Below are 18731 nucleotides of genomic sequence, written 5' to 3'. Positions count from 1 at the left end.
GATAAAATTATATGGATATTTTACCTCTATAACTCTATGCATGATAGGTTCCAAAGCCATATTAGTGATTTGACACTCCATCAACAATTTAGAGTGGCCCGGCACTTGCAAATCTTCTATACCTATAGTTCTTTTCAACAAGATCCAAAAGCCTCAGCTCTATTATTGGGCCCAAGCCTAGCTCCATGTTCCAATGAAAAAGCAGCCTTAGAGAAAATTTGCCCTTGTGTTGAATTACTTGAAAATATACATGGAGATAAAATTATATGGATATTTTACCTCTATAACTCTATGCATGATAGGTTCCAAAGCCATATTAGTGATTTGACACTCATTTGAGCAATCCATCAACAATTTAGAGTGGCGATTTGACACTCATTTGAGCAATCCATCAACAATTTAGAGTGGCCCGGCACTTCCAACTCTTCTATACCTATAATTCTTTTCAACAAGATCCACAATGCAAAAGCCTCAGCTCTATTATTGGACCCAAGCCTAGCTCCATGTTCCAATGAAAAAGATGAATCACCCCAACCCACACTTACCTAGAGACTCTTGACTGGAACCATTAAAAAAAACTCAATCTAACAAAAAAAAATGATCACTAGTTCCTTTGAAATGCGAACAACTGTCTAAATAGGGGCCTCTCAACACTCTCCATAAGACAACTTTACAAAAAGGGCTATCTAACCTATAAGCAAATAGTTGTCTTAAAAACCCATTTTATTTCCAGAAAACCACAAACCCCCGCAAGACATAACATAACAAGGCTCCATGAGCTTTCACAGTTTATCTTAGATCCAACTTTCAAAGCATTCCAATAGATACCATTTATCCCAAGACGCTATTCCATTTACTAGGTGCAAGAGTTCTTTCCACAAAGATATTGAAACGAGCTTAAAAAATGTTACGATTGTGATGGGAAATAAACACAGTTTATCTTAGATCCAACTTTCAAAGCATTCCAATAGATACCATTTATCCCAAGACGCTATTCCATTTACTAAGTGCAAGAGTTCTTTCCACAAAGATATTGAGACGAGCTTAAAAAATGTTACGATTGTGATGGAAAATAATTTATAAACATGGTAAGATGGATCAAAAGACATCCTTTAAGATGTTTTGTTATTTCCAAATATTGTTTGTCATATAACAATTATACTCGTTGTTATTCAATAATCAATTGTGTTTTAGGTCATATAAACAGGTTCCACAACTGAGAAAATGAGAGATGTTTTTAATCTTTATATTTTAATTTCTACTTTGTGATCTCGCAAAGAAAAGGTTATTGTGATTTGATATTCAAAATGTTTTTGTTTTGTGAGATAACAAATGTATTCATTAAACGTGTATTGATTTCTTGCACGTAAGAGACAACCCAAAGTATTAAATTTTCCTTGGCCCACTCAAAATGTTGAATAAGTTGTATTAATTATAAGAATTATCTTCAACGAGTTGCACCTAGTTCATCAGGAAAATGCAAACACAAAGCAAATTTGTATCATTTATTCATATGATTTGTGATTTCAACACCAATGTGGATGAGAATCTATTCACATTCCTTCTTTTCCTTTTGGCAATACTTGAGCCAAAAGGACCAATAAAGATATAAAACAATTACACAAAGTTCCAATGAACCAAGTCCAACCCACTACATTGGAGAATTCATCATTGGGATGTTATGGACCATAAAGGATGACTCTCACCAATCAACCATCTTACACAAGTCTAAAGTAAATTGCAATGCTTATTTTGATGGCATTCAGACCCTTTCGCTTATGACATCCTGGACTTTTTTTCAGGAAAACATAGATGAAAAATGATAAAAAATGAATATTGGATGCAAAACATATTGCATCAGGCTTTTAAGGCAAGCGGTCAAGTGAATCCCTAATTGCTTTTCGGAATGCATCATTGTGAAGTATAAATGATGACACGTGGCCCCCAGTGACCCATCTCACTTCTGACCCTGGCCAAGCTCGTTGAAGTTCTAAAATAGAGTGCCTGGGAATGTAACCATCATCCTGAAGATTACAATAGCTAGGTTTTAACGATCATAATTTAATAGCCATTGATGCTTAATGAGTTCACCACTTCCATGAAATAAGTATTTTGTAAATTGCATATATTGTTATAAGCATAAAAACATTGATAATGCAACAAACTTACAGTGGCTGCAACAAAAATCACTGCTGATGGGCTTTTCGGAATGGGAAATTGTGTAACATCAGTTAATGATAGCACCGAGCGCATGCGTTCCCTCACTTCCTCAATGGACATTCCGACACTCTGTAAATCACGTCTCAATGCATCCCATGCAGTACCGTGCCTCAAAATGCCCTCACAAAAAGCAACCGCAGCAGAGTGTGGAGCTAAGAAAGGCAAGGTAGCCACTGGAGTTGGATGCAGTGAGCCAACCATCGCAGCATGCACTCCACCTTTGGGGAACAAGGGATGTGTCTGTGGTTAGACATCTATGATAATTAACAAGCATTAACAACCAAAAAATTAAAAGATGTAACAAGTACCCAAAGACAATGAAGTTCTCTTACCCATGCTCAAGCCACATACACCTGTCTTGCTAAATCCAGCCTCAGTTTCTAGCCAGTATAAAAGAGTACGGGTTTCTTCAATTGTAGCTCTTCCCAACATAAGCAAATCGCTCACACACAACAATTTTGCACCGTGTTGTAATCTGGGACGACGACGTCCATAAAATGGGCTACAACATAGTCACTTTAAATCACTGTAATGCTTCTTGATACTTTCAAATCCCTCCCTAATTTTACCACCATACAACATCACTATTGCGATTCAAATTCCATGCCAAATTTAATAGATGTCAAACCTCATGATTTCAAAACAGCCAAAAATGAAAGAAACCTTTGATGTGGCACTCTTCAATAGCAGGGCAACAATTTTACCTTTCAAGCACCATAGTTGCTATGTTATACTTTAATAATGGCCCACCCAAGCGCAATCGTCGTTCAAAAGTATGATCTCCAGTGCCTGGAAAAAAGTTACTTCAAAAAATGCCATCCAGTATAATGTTGTAAAACAATGAAAAACTATAAACCTGGAAGCATATTACATAGATAATTCACAAAAGTCATCCTATCCATAACTTGGCTCTTTAATGCACAACGCAATTCTTCTCCAACAAAATTCTATAGAAATGTTATTTTTTACTACTCACTTCATCCCACATTTTTCCTAGCCAATTTACTTCAATCTTATAACACATACATACTAAAATACTGATTTTGGTAAAATGCACTCCCATTTGCAACACATGAAAATGGAGTTATACTAACACACGTAGTAATCTGGAATAAACATGTCATATCTTCGAAATCATCATTCATGTAATCATAACAAATTTTATTAGTAGAGATAGCCACTCCAGTTTGTCATTTCATCCCTAACCATATCTTTTCCCTCTATCAACCTCTTCCTAGATTCAGCTTAGGATTAGGGCTCCATTTTAACGATCTTTTCTAGAGGTTTCAGCGCAGAAAAATATAATTGCAATTAAAGAGTATATGATACTTCCAGATTCAATATCCTTGATAATTATAAGTGCCATGTCAAACTATAGCCATATAATGGCATAAAAATTAACTACTCTAGCATCCACTTACGGCGAAAGCGATAGTAATACAAACACAAAATAGACAATAGACTCTAACACGAACAAGCATACTTCCTTGCTTATATCTAATTCAATTACGGCACTAAGCAATAGAACAAACGAATGTCGACTTCCATTACCTATATAAAAAGACATATCATACAAGGATGGAGACAAAACTAGAGCATCACCTTTTTTCCATAGATGACATTCAAATCATGTACAAACAAAGAGTCCATAGAATCCAAGTTGACAAACATGTCTAATTACCATGAATCTAAGTCCTAGCATTGTTAAAACTAGAGCCGCAAATTAGTATAACATATGTAGTAATCAAAGCATGTACAAACAATAAATCAGATGACATCAACCTAATAGATTCCATTTACATCAAAATCACAAAGCAGGATGTCATACTATGACCAGGAGTACCAAAAACTCTCAAAAGCTATATCAATAAATATGATGTTAATAAGTAAGAATGCAATATAGAAATCACACGAGACATCTCAAAAGATACACAGACGTGTAAGAAGACATCCTTTAAACATGTTCTTAAGTACATGAAATATTACTCAAAGCAACTCAAAAGAAAATACTAATATCATTTCCAACTTCTAGGGTGAATTGATAGTCTTGTCGGTAGAACTTTTGGGCTTGTGTCGTGACCAATAAAGTTTAAAATTCATCACAACAAAGCCATAATATAATTAAATGATTCTATTCATCACCATCTAGATCCATTTTAACTCCAAATCTCTCAAACATCGAGAGTGATCAAATCCCTTGAGGTGAGAATTTTACCTTAATTCTTTTACACTCCTGAAAAAATTTGTACTTCATAGATTTTCTCCCTCAAGATGTTTAATAAATCTAGGGTTTAAATAAATCAAGATGTTTCATAGATCTAGAGTTTACAGTCAAATCGCTGCGCGGAGGTGGGTCCTTTGTCCCACAAACAAGGGGGTCTCATACACCAATTTGGTGTCTGGCTTGGCTGTGACCTTAAAAATGGATATTATTATTATTATTATTATTAAATGAATCAAAAGCTATTGATAATAATTCACTCACTTTACATATTTATTGTTATTTTTTTTTATTGTTTTTAAGTAATATTCATGATTGATATATGCCACATCAATGTTACAGATAGACATGACACATCTGCCTCATAGTAGCGAGAAAATGTGCATCTCGATGCAACACATAATCGATTGTCAAAAACCAGGGTAAAAGGGGGCCAAAAGAAGGAACTAAAATGAGTCTGAGATCCAAGAGTCCAGACATCCTAAATATCAAAAGGAATTTAAAACTTTCAAGTAACCTTTTGAAAAAAAGAAAAATCCTTCATGGATTTGAAGGGAAAATCCACTAGGTTATGGAAGCAATAACTTGACGGCAAACATGTTTTCCACACAAAATATCATCAAACTCGGTGGAAAACTGGTTGACCAACAGAGAAATCCATGAAAAATTGAACGGAAAAATGTCGGAATTCCACTTCATCCTTTTTTAACAAAGCTATTGGAAGGAGGAGATAGCCAAGATAATCTCATTTTTATAAGGACAATGGACTTCATCTTGTTAACCTTTGTTTGGTGGTAGCGCTGTCTTTCGTAAAAAGGGTCCTTGAGCTAAATTCTGTGAAGGATGAACCCGGTCATACTATTGTTCATTCGCCCTACCCAAAATTACGTGGGGCAAGGATGAGGCAAAACATGTCCTTGCATTATATGTAGAGGACTATCATCCCCCGTTTGAGCATGAAAAGCAAATGGGAGTATGATACTGAACGTAGCCTTGTTCCTCAATCCTCCACCAAAGGATGTCAAGGCAACGCTTTTAGCTTATTCTACACTACAAGAAACTTATTATTTAAAAGCAACACATTGGTTGAGGATGGATGAGTTGGTACCCTAGCAAAGAAGGGGAAGGGGAGCTCAAAGAAAATTTTATGTGACCCAACGACGTCTTTAGTAGGCCCATAGGGAACCAGGGAAGGCAAAATTCCATCTCACATTGGTTTTTTTTCCCTAAGAGTGGTTTAGCAAGTTCGTTCAATGGTATGATCTGTAACATTTCTCAGAAGTTGCCTCCCACCCTAGAACAAACAAGGATTGTCGAAACTTCGACATCGTTGCTATGCAGGTTGGGATATAAATGCATTTGGCCCTAGTTGTCAGTGCAAAGATAAAGAGAATGAAAAGTAGCAAAGAAGAAAATCATGAGTATTTAAAGTAAAGAATGGATCACATGAAAAGTAGAATCCACTCCAAGGCCTGAGTACAGATTTTGCCTTTCCTCTTGTTATTTGTAAGGGGACCGAAATCATTTAGTTTTCTGTATAATGATCTAACGTGTCAAGTATCTTAGTAGGTTTCTCTCTCTAGGTACTGTTATCTAATTTGGAGATAGTAATGCTAGGGATTGAACCCAGAAAAGAAAAAAGAAAAAAAAACAACTAATTAAAATGATTTAGTTTCTATTGATAAGTAATTTAAAGAATATTAAACACCCCATTTTTATGTAAAAGCTATGCTTTTCTCCTTGGGAAGTGCCTTAATATTATTTTAAAAAATGAAAAGAAATAATAATGATGATGATAATGATAATTAATAACAAAATAAATATTAATATAGCCGTTATTTAACAATATTTGTTTTTAATAAATTAATATTATTTTTTTAAACATTATTGACTTTTGATTTTTTTTATTCTTTTTAGTTATATTTCTCGTTTATTTCTCATTAATAGAATTTTTAAATAATATTTGGTTTTAATAAATTAATTTAAATATTATTTTTCAAAAACTAGCCATTTATTATAAGCCGCTACTTAATAATATTTGTTTTTAATAAATTAATATCATAATTTTAAATATGGTTGATTTTGAATTTTTTTTATTCTTGTTAGTTATGTTTTTCAATTATTTCCATTAATAGAATTTTTTAATAATATTTGATTTTAATAAATTAATTTAAATATTATTTTTCAAAAACTAGTCATTACTTAATAATATTTATTTCTAATAAATTAATATCATAATTTAAATATTATTTTTCAAAAATAATCATTACTTGAAATTATGGTCTCTATATTGTTCTCTATTTAAGCCTTTGCCATGGTCTGCCTCTTCATTTGGTCCTGATGATGAACCATATTGGTTGGTTCAAAACGTGTCGGCCAAAAATTTCTCTTATGTGATTTCTACCGAAAGACATATCTTAATTCATTATGGATCACAAAAGCCTGAATTCAAAAAAATAAAAATTCTTATTAAACAACTAGTGCAAAATAGTATTAATGGTTTTTAAGGATACATAAGAACAAATGCATTCTCCTAATGAACCAGACTACACCCAAAAATCATAAAACTATCCTTTGCTAGAGGTTATACATGATAAAAATTCCAAACCAACTTGTCCAAACATCTATTCTGTGAAGTTACATTTCATTAAAAGAAAAATATGTTTTCAAAATTCGAACTTAAAAAACTGTTCCATTGACTATAAGAGTTAACTATGATAGACACAAACATGGTAAAATGGATCAAAAGTTGTCCCTCGAAGATGTTTGTTTCTCCAAAGTACTTTTCATAAACTATCTCACTAAATAATTAGAACAATTGTCCTTCACTAATCCGCTGTGAAGTTTAGATTATCATAGCCATGTGCCACACATGATGTTATTTGGAAGAGAAAATGAAATACTTTTTAATCGTTACATTCTAATTTCTACTTTGCACTGTCACAAACAAGGTGTTTATTTTGATTTTGGTATTCAAAATGTCTTTGTCTGATCATACAGTAAAGGCATTAATTAAACATGTAGCACTTTCTTGCTGGACAGCCCAAAGTATTGAATTTTTCCTTGGCCTATTTAAAGGCATTAATTAAACATGTAGCACTTTCTTGCTGGACAGCCCAAAGTATTGAATTTTTCCTTGGCCCATTGAAAATATTAATTAGATTGCATTACTTTTAAGAATTATCTCCAACAACTTGCACACCTGCTTATTGGGAAAATGGAACAAAACAAATTTGTAATTGCAATTTTAATACCAAACTTCTAACTGTGGATGATCATCCATTCTCACTCCCTTCTTTTCTTTTTGGCAATACCTAAGCCAAAAGGGTTAACCAATGAAGATATAGGAAAATGTACACGAACTCCTAGTAATCATATAGGGGGAACTCATAGTGATCCACTAGTTTACCGAAATCTAAAATAAATCACAATGGTTATTCGATGACTTTCAAGCCATTTCTCCTTTACTTTGACAACCCAGATTTTTCTAGGAGAAACCAAGGGAAAAATAATAAAGAATCAAGAGTGAAACCAACAACATAATGTCACGGCATATCAAGACAAGCGGTCAAGTGAATCCCTAATTTCCCTCAGAATGCATCATTGCAAAATGAAAATATAAATATGACACATACCCCCAGCTACCCAATTAACTTCTGAGCAAGGCCAAGATTGTTGAAGATCTAATACAGAATGCATGGGAATGCAACCATCTTCTTGAAGATCACAAGAGCTAGGTTTCAGCCATTATAATGTAATCGTTACTGATACTTGTGAGTTCATCGTTTCCATTAAATAAGCATTTGGTAAATTGCATATATCTGTCTCGAACAGAAGTAGACTTCAAAGCATCAATAATACAAAAGCAATGACAAAAATGATAAATCACTGTTAAAGGGATTTTTGAAATGGGAAACTGTATAACATCAGTGAATGCTAACAGCAAATGCATGCACTCCCTCATTGAATGGTCATCCAACATTTTGCACCACATCTCATTGCATTACAGGAAATTCCATCCTTCTAAGCCGCCCTCACAGTAAGCAACAACTACAGCGTGTGGAGCTAAAAAGAACAAGCTAGCCACTGGAGTTCAATGCAATCAACCAACATTTGCAACACGCGCTCCACATTTGACAAATGGTATATGTTTCTGTGGTTAGACATTTTTATAGCCCACGTACATCAACAACCAAAAAATGTGAAAAATGTAACAGGTAACCAAAGACCATGAGGTTATCTTACCCATGCTTAGGCCACATGCACATGCCTAAATTCAACGTTGTACATCAACAACCAAAAAATGTGAAAAATGTAACAGGTAACCAAAGACCATGAGCTTACCATGAGCTTATCTTACCCATGCTTAGGCCACATGCACATGCCTAAATTCAACGTTGGTCTCTGGCCCTTTTAAAAGTTTACGGGCTTCTACAATTGTAGTTCTTCCCAACATAAGCAAACCACTCACACACAATGCCCTTTTCTTTCTTCTTATCTACAATGCGATTATTCTCTCTGTACGGGCCATGTGAGTCCCACAGGCCCCACTTAGTCAGAAGAAGGATAAAAATGCCCCCCACATCCAGGCCAAAAACAACTAGAAAATATTCCAAATCAGGAAACATCTTGGAAACATTTCCAGAAGTTTCCACGCCAATTATAAGGTGTTTTAATTTCTGATACATCTCTGGTATTAAAACATTGTGAGGTGCAGGGTTTTCCTGCAACTTAGAGTCAAAAACTTGACAAGTTGACAATCAAAGAAAGATGCAAATATTTATAAACAAAACATTAGTATATGGATACATTCAGGTTGAAAAATGGTCATATAATAATGGCAAAATGAAGTATTAGAATGCACCATAGATCATGTAAAGTTCAAAGCATCCCTTTCAATATATTTGTTCTTCTGTAACACTTTTCCCAGCTTAATCCTAAATCTTATAAAAGAAAAGTAGAGAAAATTTCTGTGAAAATCATAAGAATGTATGTCACGATGACCCATAAAATGCCCATATCCACCCTTTCACCAAGTTCCTCTCTTTTCAAAGTTTTTATCTTTTACAAGGACATTTTTCCTAAAAATTGCACAGCCTAGCCAAGATTTTAAATATTCTTAACTTTTCACACAAGGCCCCAACAGGCCCAAAACCAATAGTTTTAAAGAGAATGACAAGCCTCGCAAGATGTTTATAAAAGCGCAGCTTAATGCCATGTGTGGGTCAATTTAATAAAAATTAGTACAAAAGGATAACTCAGTTAGTTGGTACTTTCTGCATCATCGACCTAATTAAAACCAAATTTACCATTAATAAGAGGGAGATTATTCTAATAAAGCACAGAACATCAGAAGACAAAGAAGTTCCAACAAGGAAGCATCCTGTCTCCAAGAAGGTTGGATTGAAATCAACTTGAACAGGGAAAAGCTAAAGTAATCCTAATAAGGCAAGCGCAACTATAGTGACATTGGCTAATCAAGAAATAATATTCGTAGCACTCAAGACCAAGAAACATAATCAAGCAAATGGTTGGATTGATGGGGGGAATTAAACTCTACCTCAAATTTGGGTATAGGAAAGTGGTCTTCAAAGGGGACTCGGAGATAATAATAAACATCTTTTGGGAAATAGCAAGGCAAATCAATGGTTTAGAAATAAAACAGAATATAGACCAAGTTCATTTTTGTCCAGTTATAAAAACTGCAAACAAGGTAGTGGGCCGCCTACCACTTGGATATTTAACTCGTACTTGTCTTGTGCATATTGATTGATGTTCTTCATCATTAAATGTAATTGTTGTGTGATTGTTAATTAGTTGAATCTGAGAGATTTAATCCAACTAATATAGCTCCTACTTTGGTGCTTGGTTGAGATATTTTCTCAACTAGTTGATTGTATGGTTAAGATAGAATTTCTATCTTGAACCAATACTTGTTGTATTTATATATGATGTTTAACAGAACACAATTAAGTTTTGGTGTCCAGTTGGTTTTTCCTATTTGGTATCAGGATTCAGAGCCAGTGGCTATATGGGTAACTCCCTTAAAGGACGGCCCTGGTATATGTGAGAGAGATGTGAGACTTAGATCAGTGATGTAGATTAAATTAGCATATGTGTGAGCTGCGGATGCGTTGAGCTGCTTCAGTTGGTACCGCCTGTAAGGATTCCTTTGGAGTTCTTTCTGTGGCTCCGCTCAGTGGCCCAGTGGGAAAGAGGAACTGAGCCTCATCAAAGTTGCCTAAATCACATACGGCCAATTCAACTACAGCCGTCTATTGCTGCAACATGGGCTGGTAATAGCTATGTGCGGATCTGGGATTTTAATACACATCAATATCATAAAGTTGAAGGGGAGTAAAGTGGGCTTCAGCGTAGCAGCAAACCCATTAATACTCTCTGCCGCTATTTCAAGGCCGTGAGGCTGGAGCCGAGGTTCAAGCTTAGCTCAATCGACATTGAAGCTCAATGAGGTTACGAAGCTGTTACAATTCAGGTTGGATCTCTCTCTTTGGTCTGCTCAGCAGACAAAAATTGAAGCAGAGACTGTAAGTCATGCATTCTTTCTTTTATTTTTCTGTCGGATCTCTCTTTGGGCTTCTCGGCAGACAAAAATTGAAGTGGAGACTGTAAGTCACACATTCCTTGCACTTAAATATCTCTGATACTAATAACTGCTGATATATGTAAAAATCAAAGCCTCACCTTTGGGAATTGAAACGCCTTGGGGGCTCGAATCCACAACCAGTGATTCATTTTTTTTCATAGTGGCCTCAGTTTCTTCTTTAGTACAGGCTTCGAGTTTGTGTGACTTCATCGAAATTTTGGGACCTGACTTGACTTTATTCTCTACAGCATTGAATTCCGTCTGAGTCTTCTTGTTGATGGGTGGTCGCTCATTTGATATTGCTTTCAAAACAGATTGGTGGTAAAGCATTCCAATGACAATGAAAATGCCTTATTCGAGCTTATGACCGGAACTTGTGCGTTGATGCACCAAAAGTGAATGTTGGCCAATATTACAGGCCCGTGATGTTTTCACAGCATCCAATGTAGGAATTGTTTAAAATGGCAGCCTCGATCATGTGCATCTTGCTGGGTAGTAGTTAAATTATTAGTATTGTAATTTGTTTGTAATATTAATGATGATGAACTTTCAAAATTAGATAAAAAGGTCATGTTGTAATAACTAGCTCTAGATACTTTTCGTGTCTAGATGACTCTTCTATACAACTAGCAAGTATAGCAGTTGGCACCCATGTATCTCGGTAGATGGGACTCGTCCATAGAATGACTAGTAGTTCAGTTTTTATTTCAAAGAGGTAATTGGTTATGCCTGGATCTAGGGAAGGGTCCCTCATTTGTTGAGGACGTGGGAGTGGTCTTCTCATGAGGTTATGCGACAGCTTGGAATGTTGTTCAATAATTGACTTCGGGAGATCCATGATTCGGGAGTTCGAGAGTGGAACTAGGGAATCCAGCTTGTCTGCTACACCTTTATGAGGGTTATGACTCATGAGACAACTTGATCGAGTTTGCTCTATGCGATTTCGAAGATAGTTAAAGAAGCTAAAGAAGACTTTGCAAACAAGAAGATCAAAGACAAGTTCTCGTCAAGGAAGGGACTTGGAGATTTAACTCCTACTTGTCTTGTGCATATTGATTAATGTTCTTCATCATTAAATGTAATTGTTGTGTGATTGTTAATTAGTTGGATCCGAGAGATTTAGTCCAACTAACATAGCTCCTATTTTTTTGGTGTTTGGTTGAGATATTTTCTCAACTAGTTGATTGTATGGTTAAAATAGAATTTCTATCTTGAACCAATACTTGTTGTTTTTATATGTGATGTTTAACAGAATACAATTAAGATTTGGTGTGCAATTGGTTTTCCTATTCTACCAAATTTAGCTATCCAAGGAGGCTCGTAGATCAGAAAATCATAATCCCAGGTAAGATAAAATATGGAAAACAAAAAAACTACCTCACTAACTATGTAGGTATGCATTATTTGTATAAAAATTAACTTCTTCCATCTTGTTTTTCGCTACCCATCCTCACTTGTACTGTTATGGGAAGCTGTGGTAGTTATCCTTCAAGAGGAAGCTTGGGGTTGGGGAAACATCATCAATAAAAGTCATTCTCTTCACCCTTCCCCCTGGGCCACAACCTCATCTGACCTCATTTCGCAAGTCAAGTCGATCTATTTGCATTGTCACCTTTAATGTTTATGCATCCTCTTTACAAAACACTACACTTTCAAATATTACAATCTGATTTATTTTAACAAGGAAAATGATTAGTCGGGAACTTGTCTTCCCTTAAATTAGCAATTACACAACTTGTAAAGCTACAACCCACCCCCTCTCTCTACACAATCTCCAAAACCACCTCACTGCTCTAGTCTCAACAAGTACAACACTTTAGGAAGCTACCAACAAGTACCCAGCAGAACATCCCTTCTAAAGCAAGAGTACCTGTAGTGGATCCCACATTAAAATGAGAACTAGAAAGGTTGTTATGGACCCAGAGGGTTCATAACTCTACTTGCACCTATTGAGAAATCAATGCAAGTAGATTAGGGTTTGATTTCTCTTTCTTGATAACTACTTGTGAGTTATTTTGGCTTCTTTTACTTCTTTATTATCTTATCTTTCATCAAGCAATTACTATATTATGTGTGTATGAAGATCACAAAAACACAAGAGACAAGATGTAGACACTATGTCAAGGCAAAACCCCCCTCAAGGGGAAAACCCAGTCAAAAATTATCTTCCTTCAATAGTTTTCTTTGAAACTCTTCAACCTAGACATAGACCAAACCTTCCCTCCACACCAAGTCAGCACTTCCAGATCTTCGACCCCTTTGCATCAACACTTCCACCCCAGCCACTTCAACTATGCAGCAACTTACGGCATCAAGGAGCAACTAGCAGCAGCAACACTTGAAAGACTTCGATCTCCCAAATTAGGGCATGAAAGAGAGAGAGAGTACCACCAAAACTTCGATTTTCCTTTTCTCTTTGACCTTGACCCAACTTGCACTTCTTTTGACTTCCTTGACCCACTTCACACTTTTTCCAGCTTCACTAGAGATATTGAACTTACTTGAGATGAGATGCTCCAAATGAATTCGATCTCCTTCTATTTATAGGCTTCAGGTGAGGTCGAATTGGTGTCCCTTAGGCCGACTTGACCTCCTTTGGGCCGACTCAGTGAGGAGGTTACATAAATCATATTTTACTCAATAATAAACCTTTTTACATGATTCCAAAGCCCAAGAAGGGTATCTTTAAAAGTAAAATAACTCTATTAACTCGGAATAAATCCTAGAAGTCCTCAAAGGGGACTTTGAGCTAAAGCATGATGACCCAAGCATGAAACCCATGCTTTAATAAGTCATAAGAATAATAATTCTTTTCTTTATTCTTTTGACAAATACATTACATGATGATTCAAATACATTTATGAAGAATGAACCTAGTTACATTCTTCAACAGCACCAAAGTGTAGAGTTTCAAGGCACAAAGAACACAAGATAAAAATACGAGAATATAACTCTTATTAAATAAATGATTGATAAATTGATGATTACAATGAATCAATAGCTTGGACTTATATAATCCTAAAGAGGTGAATCACAAGGAAAGGTTGTGACACTTAGGGTTCCTAATTGATATAATAATTAATAATAGTAATTGTCTAAATAAGGTTCATTACATGTCCTCCCTCCTTGAGATGCTTCATCCTCAAAGCAGGGTTAACGGCTAATGTCAAACTAATGTCGATGGTCAACTTCAATACATTACATTCATCTTGTACAGGGAAGCTTCTGTTCATCACGAAGATAAGAATCTTTTTCCTCAACCAAGAAGAATATTGTACATGTGACTGAGATCCCAAAGATAACAAGTAGAGGACAATGCAATAGAAATGCAACATAGATCTCAATTCTGGGATTCAACTAATAGTAATAACATATGAAATTCAAGTAAAGTTGCTTTATCCTTTGCGAACCATCATGGATTTGAGATGCAGGTATCAAAACTGTCATTGTATGTGGCTATGTTTGACTCCTCTTCTACTGTAATTGTTTGGATTTCAACCTTATTGTCAACATTGCTGAAAACAGATTCATGTTAACATTGTCCCAGATCATCAATGTCACCTTTGATACCCCTTAATATATGCTTGTATTTTTATCTAATGAAGTTTCATTTTATTTAATGAAGTTTCCATTTTAAATTAAAGCAGCACTAACCTTTTGTAATGATTTGACTATCGTACATGCGACTAAGATCAAAAAATAAAAGTAGAGAACAATATAATAGAGATGCAACATAGATCTCCATCCTGGGAATCAATTAACAACATATAGTTTTCAAGTAAAGTTGCTTTTATCCTTTGTGAACCATCATGGATTTAGGATGCGGGTATCAAAACTCCGTCATTGTATGTAGCTATGTTTGACTCCTCTTCTACTGTAATTGTTTGGATTTCAACCTTATTGTCAGCGTTGCTGAAAATAATTTTGGGTTGACTTTGTTCCAAATCATCAATGTCACCTTTGATACCCCTTTAATATGTGCTTGTATTTTATCTAATGAAGTCTCATTTTATGTAATGAACTTTACGTTTTCATTAAAGAAGAGCTAACCTTTTATAATGATGTAAGTCTGTGACTATCTCTCAGGTATTTCCACGTTATCCTTCTTTTGCTTCCTCAAAATAACAGCGGATTGAGACTATATAACATCTTTGAACTTAAAATTAACCCTCTTATCAATCCTAATACTTAGCATTACTCCCTTCTGATGTTTATTGAGTAGAGTTGGAGAGAGTGGGGTAAGACTCTATGATCTCGGAGGAACGGTTTTATCCTTTGCTTGGGGCATTGGTCTTCTTCTGAGAAGTAAACTAACACATCATTGCCCGATTAAGAAAGGAAGCTAAGCCTCTCTGTAAAATCTCTTTCTACTGCATACTGCATCAAAGGGGATCTTAATGTGAAAACAAATCAATGGGCTAAGAAAGCGACAGAGCTAAGCCAAGGAATACAATTTAAAATTGGGGAGTATGAACATATATATCCCCTGAAAACTGGTTTGAAAGGCATGTCAATCTCATTTATTATCACAGGATTCAAATCCTATCACATCACATCTCAGTAGTGGCAATGGGATGACAGAGCCAAGGACATGCCATATCCTCTACAGCATGTGAACCGCTTCTCTACCCATGGTTATTGAATGCTTCTATTGTGATCAGCACAAACCTTGTGGGCACTGGGATAATAGTGGGGTGGTGTCCACAATTAGGTGCAATTGGTGGGGAAGGGCATTTCAATTCTAGTCATTGTGCTTTAGTTTGCACGTTCATCTTGTTCGCTGTGTTTGTTTTTGGGTCTGTCCTGTAAGGAGAATTGAAAGAAGGCCAGCTGTTGGAAGAACTTTCAATTTCATCGTTTTGTGGGGAAGAGAATTTTAATTCTGGTCCCTGTGCTTGTATTTTCCTGTTCACCTTACTCGCTAGGCTAGACCCTGGATTTTCCTTGCAAAGGAAATTTAGTGTTGGAAATTGGAGAATCGATCTCTGGAAAGAATTTGGGCTCTTAAAGGTTTCCAGAGATCATGGTGACACCATATTTGTTCCTCTGGACAGGGTCTGCAACACCAGTTCAGAGTACTACTTACAGTTTTGTTTTGCAGGTTTGATAAATATGAAAAATAGGTATGTGCTGGAACAACACATAATTTTGGGATGGCAGGAGGACTTTATACAGTCAAACAGGAGCTCACTGCTCTCTGTGACTTCATATTCTTCCGAATTCATGTTGTCTACCGAACTCATTCACCCTTGCTCTATCAATGCTCACTAATCCAAAACCCCAAGGTTAACCTTGGCCACCCTAGGTGAGGCCAGCTATCATTTTTGCTTCATTTAAAGCAATCCCCAACCCATCCAATGTTATTTATGCCCTTTAAGTGAAGAGGGTACAATTCTGCTATGAGGAATATAAAGAGGGTGTAAAAGAATCATCACAGTTCCAGATAAAACAGTTGAGACGGACGACTCTCGTCCATTGGGTTTTCTTGATGGTGCATCCGAGGACAATCTGGGAAAGTGTCAGGGGATGTGCACAACATGTGATTGTCTCTTCTTCAACTCAACTCGTTGCACCTCTTCTTTACTGGGCCGGGAACAGGATCTAATAATTAGGCAGAACTATTAGCCCTAGAGTGCTCCTCAGAATAACTATTGAGAAGAGAATAGTTATCTTCAGATCTATGGTGAATCCAAGCTTACTGTGGAATTGCTAAACGGCAAAACCAGAATTCAGAATTTAGGTCTTCAGGCCATAGCAGATCAGACTTCAGAGATGAGGATTAGGTTCTACTGGACAGACTTCACACATCTTCAGAGAACAAAATAGCAAAGCAGATTCCCGTTCCAAAGCAGGGGTGACATTGGAGACCGGCTTGACCCATATCGAGAAGGAAAAAGGGGTAAGTTCAATTACTCGCCCCTTTATCATTTTACGTAGGATCCACTTTTTATTATCATTGTTATGTTTCATGTGAGATGTTTTGACATTTCTATTTATTATGACCACAAAAAGTATATGGGCATGTGCAGGCTAGGGACTGAAGTTTTTGTATTGCCTCTCTTGATATTTCAGGATGAATGTTTTGTTGAGCTCGGCTTAGAACTTTCTATGTCGATGTATAGGATCAGTTTTTGTTTTGATGGTATTGGGCTAGATAGTTGGCTCTTATACTTCGGGCAAAATACTAAATGTATTATAATTTTCTACTTCAAAGATAATACAATATGTTTCTTTTCTGTGAAAAGAAAAATAGGGACCTGGCTAAAGATAAGGTGTTTTACCTGCAAGATGCACAACGCAGGCCATCCTGTGAGCAGGTACATATTTGGGCATCAAGAAGGCAACCCTGGCAGTATAAGTCTCAATCGGCAAAGCATCGAGCAATTCGTCATCACATGGAGTCTTAAAAATTCCTTCCTGCAGACGAGCAGTCCTGCTCTCCCACACTGTTTTCCACAGCGGTTGAATGATCCTCGGCGGCCAGCGCTGTGCAGCAACCTCTGCCAAGCCCTGAGAGAGTAACTGTCTCGTCATATTTTCCAAAAGCTCAAGCTTGGGGCCTCCCCACCCAGCTGAGAAGAAGGGAGGAGCTAATCTCATTCTGTGCACAAAGGCCCCATATATGTGATCCAGTATATAATGGCAAAAGCCAAGATTCATAGCCACCATCTTGTCAGAGAGAGAAGAAGAAAACCAGATCTGGGATGTGTTCTATTAAATTTCAATGCAAAATGTATAAAATTGCCTGTAGCTTTGGAAGATTAGAAAAATATTGCCTCCGTCTTCAAACAGCACAAACGCTTGGTCTCAAAATACCATATTCCAAATTAAATAAGAAGAAAGCAAAGATGGGATCAAGGATATGGGCTATTATAAATTTGTTCTAACGTCTTTAGGGGGTAGTTACAGAAATGCCCAAATCTTCAGAATGCAGCCAACACCCAGTTTCAAATCCTCCATGGCACCGCAAGGCAGCATACAACCTCGAAATAGAGCTGGAAACCCAGGAACAACGCTGTGGGCTCTTGGCATTTCATTTCAAACCAAATTTAAAAAACAAATCCTGCAGTTCAGGGGTATAGCAAGACTGTCCAATTCTTCAAACCCAGCCCATGAGAAAACAACCTGATCAAGACTGCAGCAGACCATTGGAATGAATGAGCAAGATCTATAATCGAAGCAGATTTCAGAGATTGTTGATGAATGTGCCCATAGTTTTTTATGAAGAAAACCAGTCTTAGACTCAGGTGGTTTGGCCGAGTAGGTTCTATCGGAACCCTCCGAAGACCGTGGGCGTATATTCCGAAAAATGGGATTCAATTACGCGAATGACCATTACTACCAATTTATGATGGGTTGTTTTAATTCCAGTGTTTCCAAACAAGATTGAGTCACGCATGTGACGACTATCCGACGCTCTCTCATCCGCAAGGATTATCTTTGCCAATATTATAATGACAAGTGTCATTAAAGCTATATGTTGGAGCGATAGCTATCTCATGGCACGCAGAATTTACAAGCCAAGTGGACCCCTTGAGTTCCTTGGACAAAGAGATATATTAAAGGATTGGATATGGAAACTTAAAAGCCAAACCAGGTGGGTTACATAGACCATGAGAATATGATTGACTGGCACGTTAGAAAAGGAGTCTACGGAACGGAGGAATTGTTTATACGTTAAAA

General features: G+C 36.4%; 1 protein-coding gene across 1 annotated transcript; it reads right to left on the bottom strand.

The window, feature by feature from the left end:
• Positions 1 to 1488: 1488 nt before the first annotated feature.
• On the bottom strand, positions 1489 to 18399 carry LOC149153500 (alpha/beta hydrolase family protein). Its single transcript, XM_089445866.1, has 5 exons — positions 17330 to 18399; positions 2925 to 3009; positions 2553 to 2722; positions 2170 to 2438; positions 1489 to 2024 (listed from the first exon to the last, which is right to left on the bottom strand). Exons 1-5 carry the CDS (start codon positions 17715 to 17717, stop codon positions 1866 to 1868), a joined length of 1071 nt encoding a protein of 356 aa, XP_089301992.1. The 5' UTR covers positions 17718 to 18399; the 3' UTR covers positions 1489 to 1865.
• Between the last annotated feature and the right edge of the window lie 332 nt (positions 18400 to 18731).

Source organism: Pinus tabuliformis, chromosome 9, assembly GCF_031772625.1.
Source record: "Pinus tabuliformis cultivar Carrire ecotype Pingquan chromosome 9, CPIR1, whole genome shotgun sequence".
Classification (NCBI taxonomy): Eukaryota; Viridiplantae; Streptophyta; class Pinopsida; order Pinales; family Pinaceae; genus Pinus; species Pinus tabuliformis.
The sequence above is the reverse complement of the archived record's forward strand: the minus strand, read 5'-3'. Positions and strand labels throughout refer to the sequence as shown.

Bases quoted from the DNA above. Each gene is read 5' to 3' on its own strand.
- LOC149153500 (XM_089445866.1), bottom strand. From the start codon at position 17,717: ATGGTGGCTATGAATCTTGGCTTTTGCCATTATATACTGGATCACATA. The intron at 3,010-17,329 runs GTAAAACACCTT...ACTTTTTTCCAG, and splicing joins CTGCGTTGTGCATCTTGCAG to GCACTGGAGATCATACTTTT. The intron at 2,439-2,552 runs GTAAGAGAACTT...TGTTCCCCAAAG, and splicing joins TGTATGTGGCTTGAGCATGG to GTGGAGTGCATGCTGCGATG.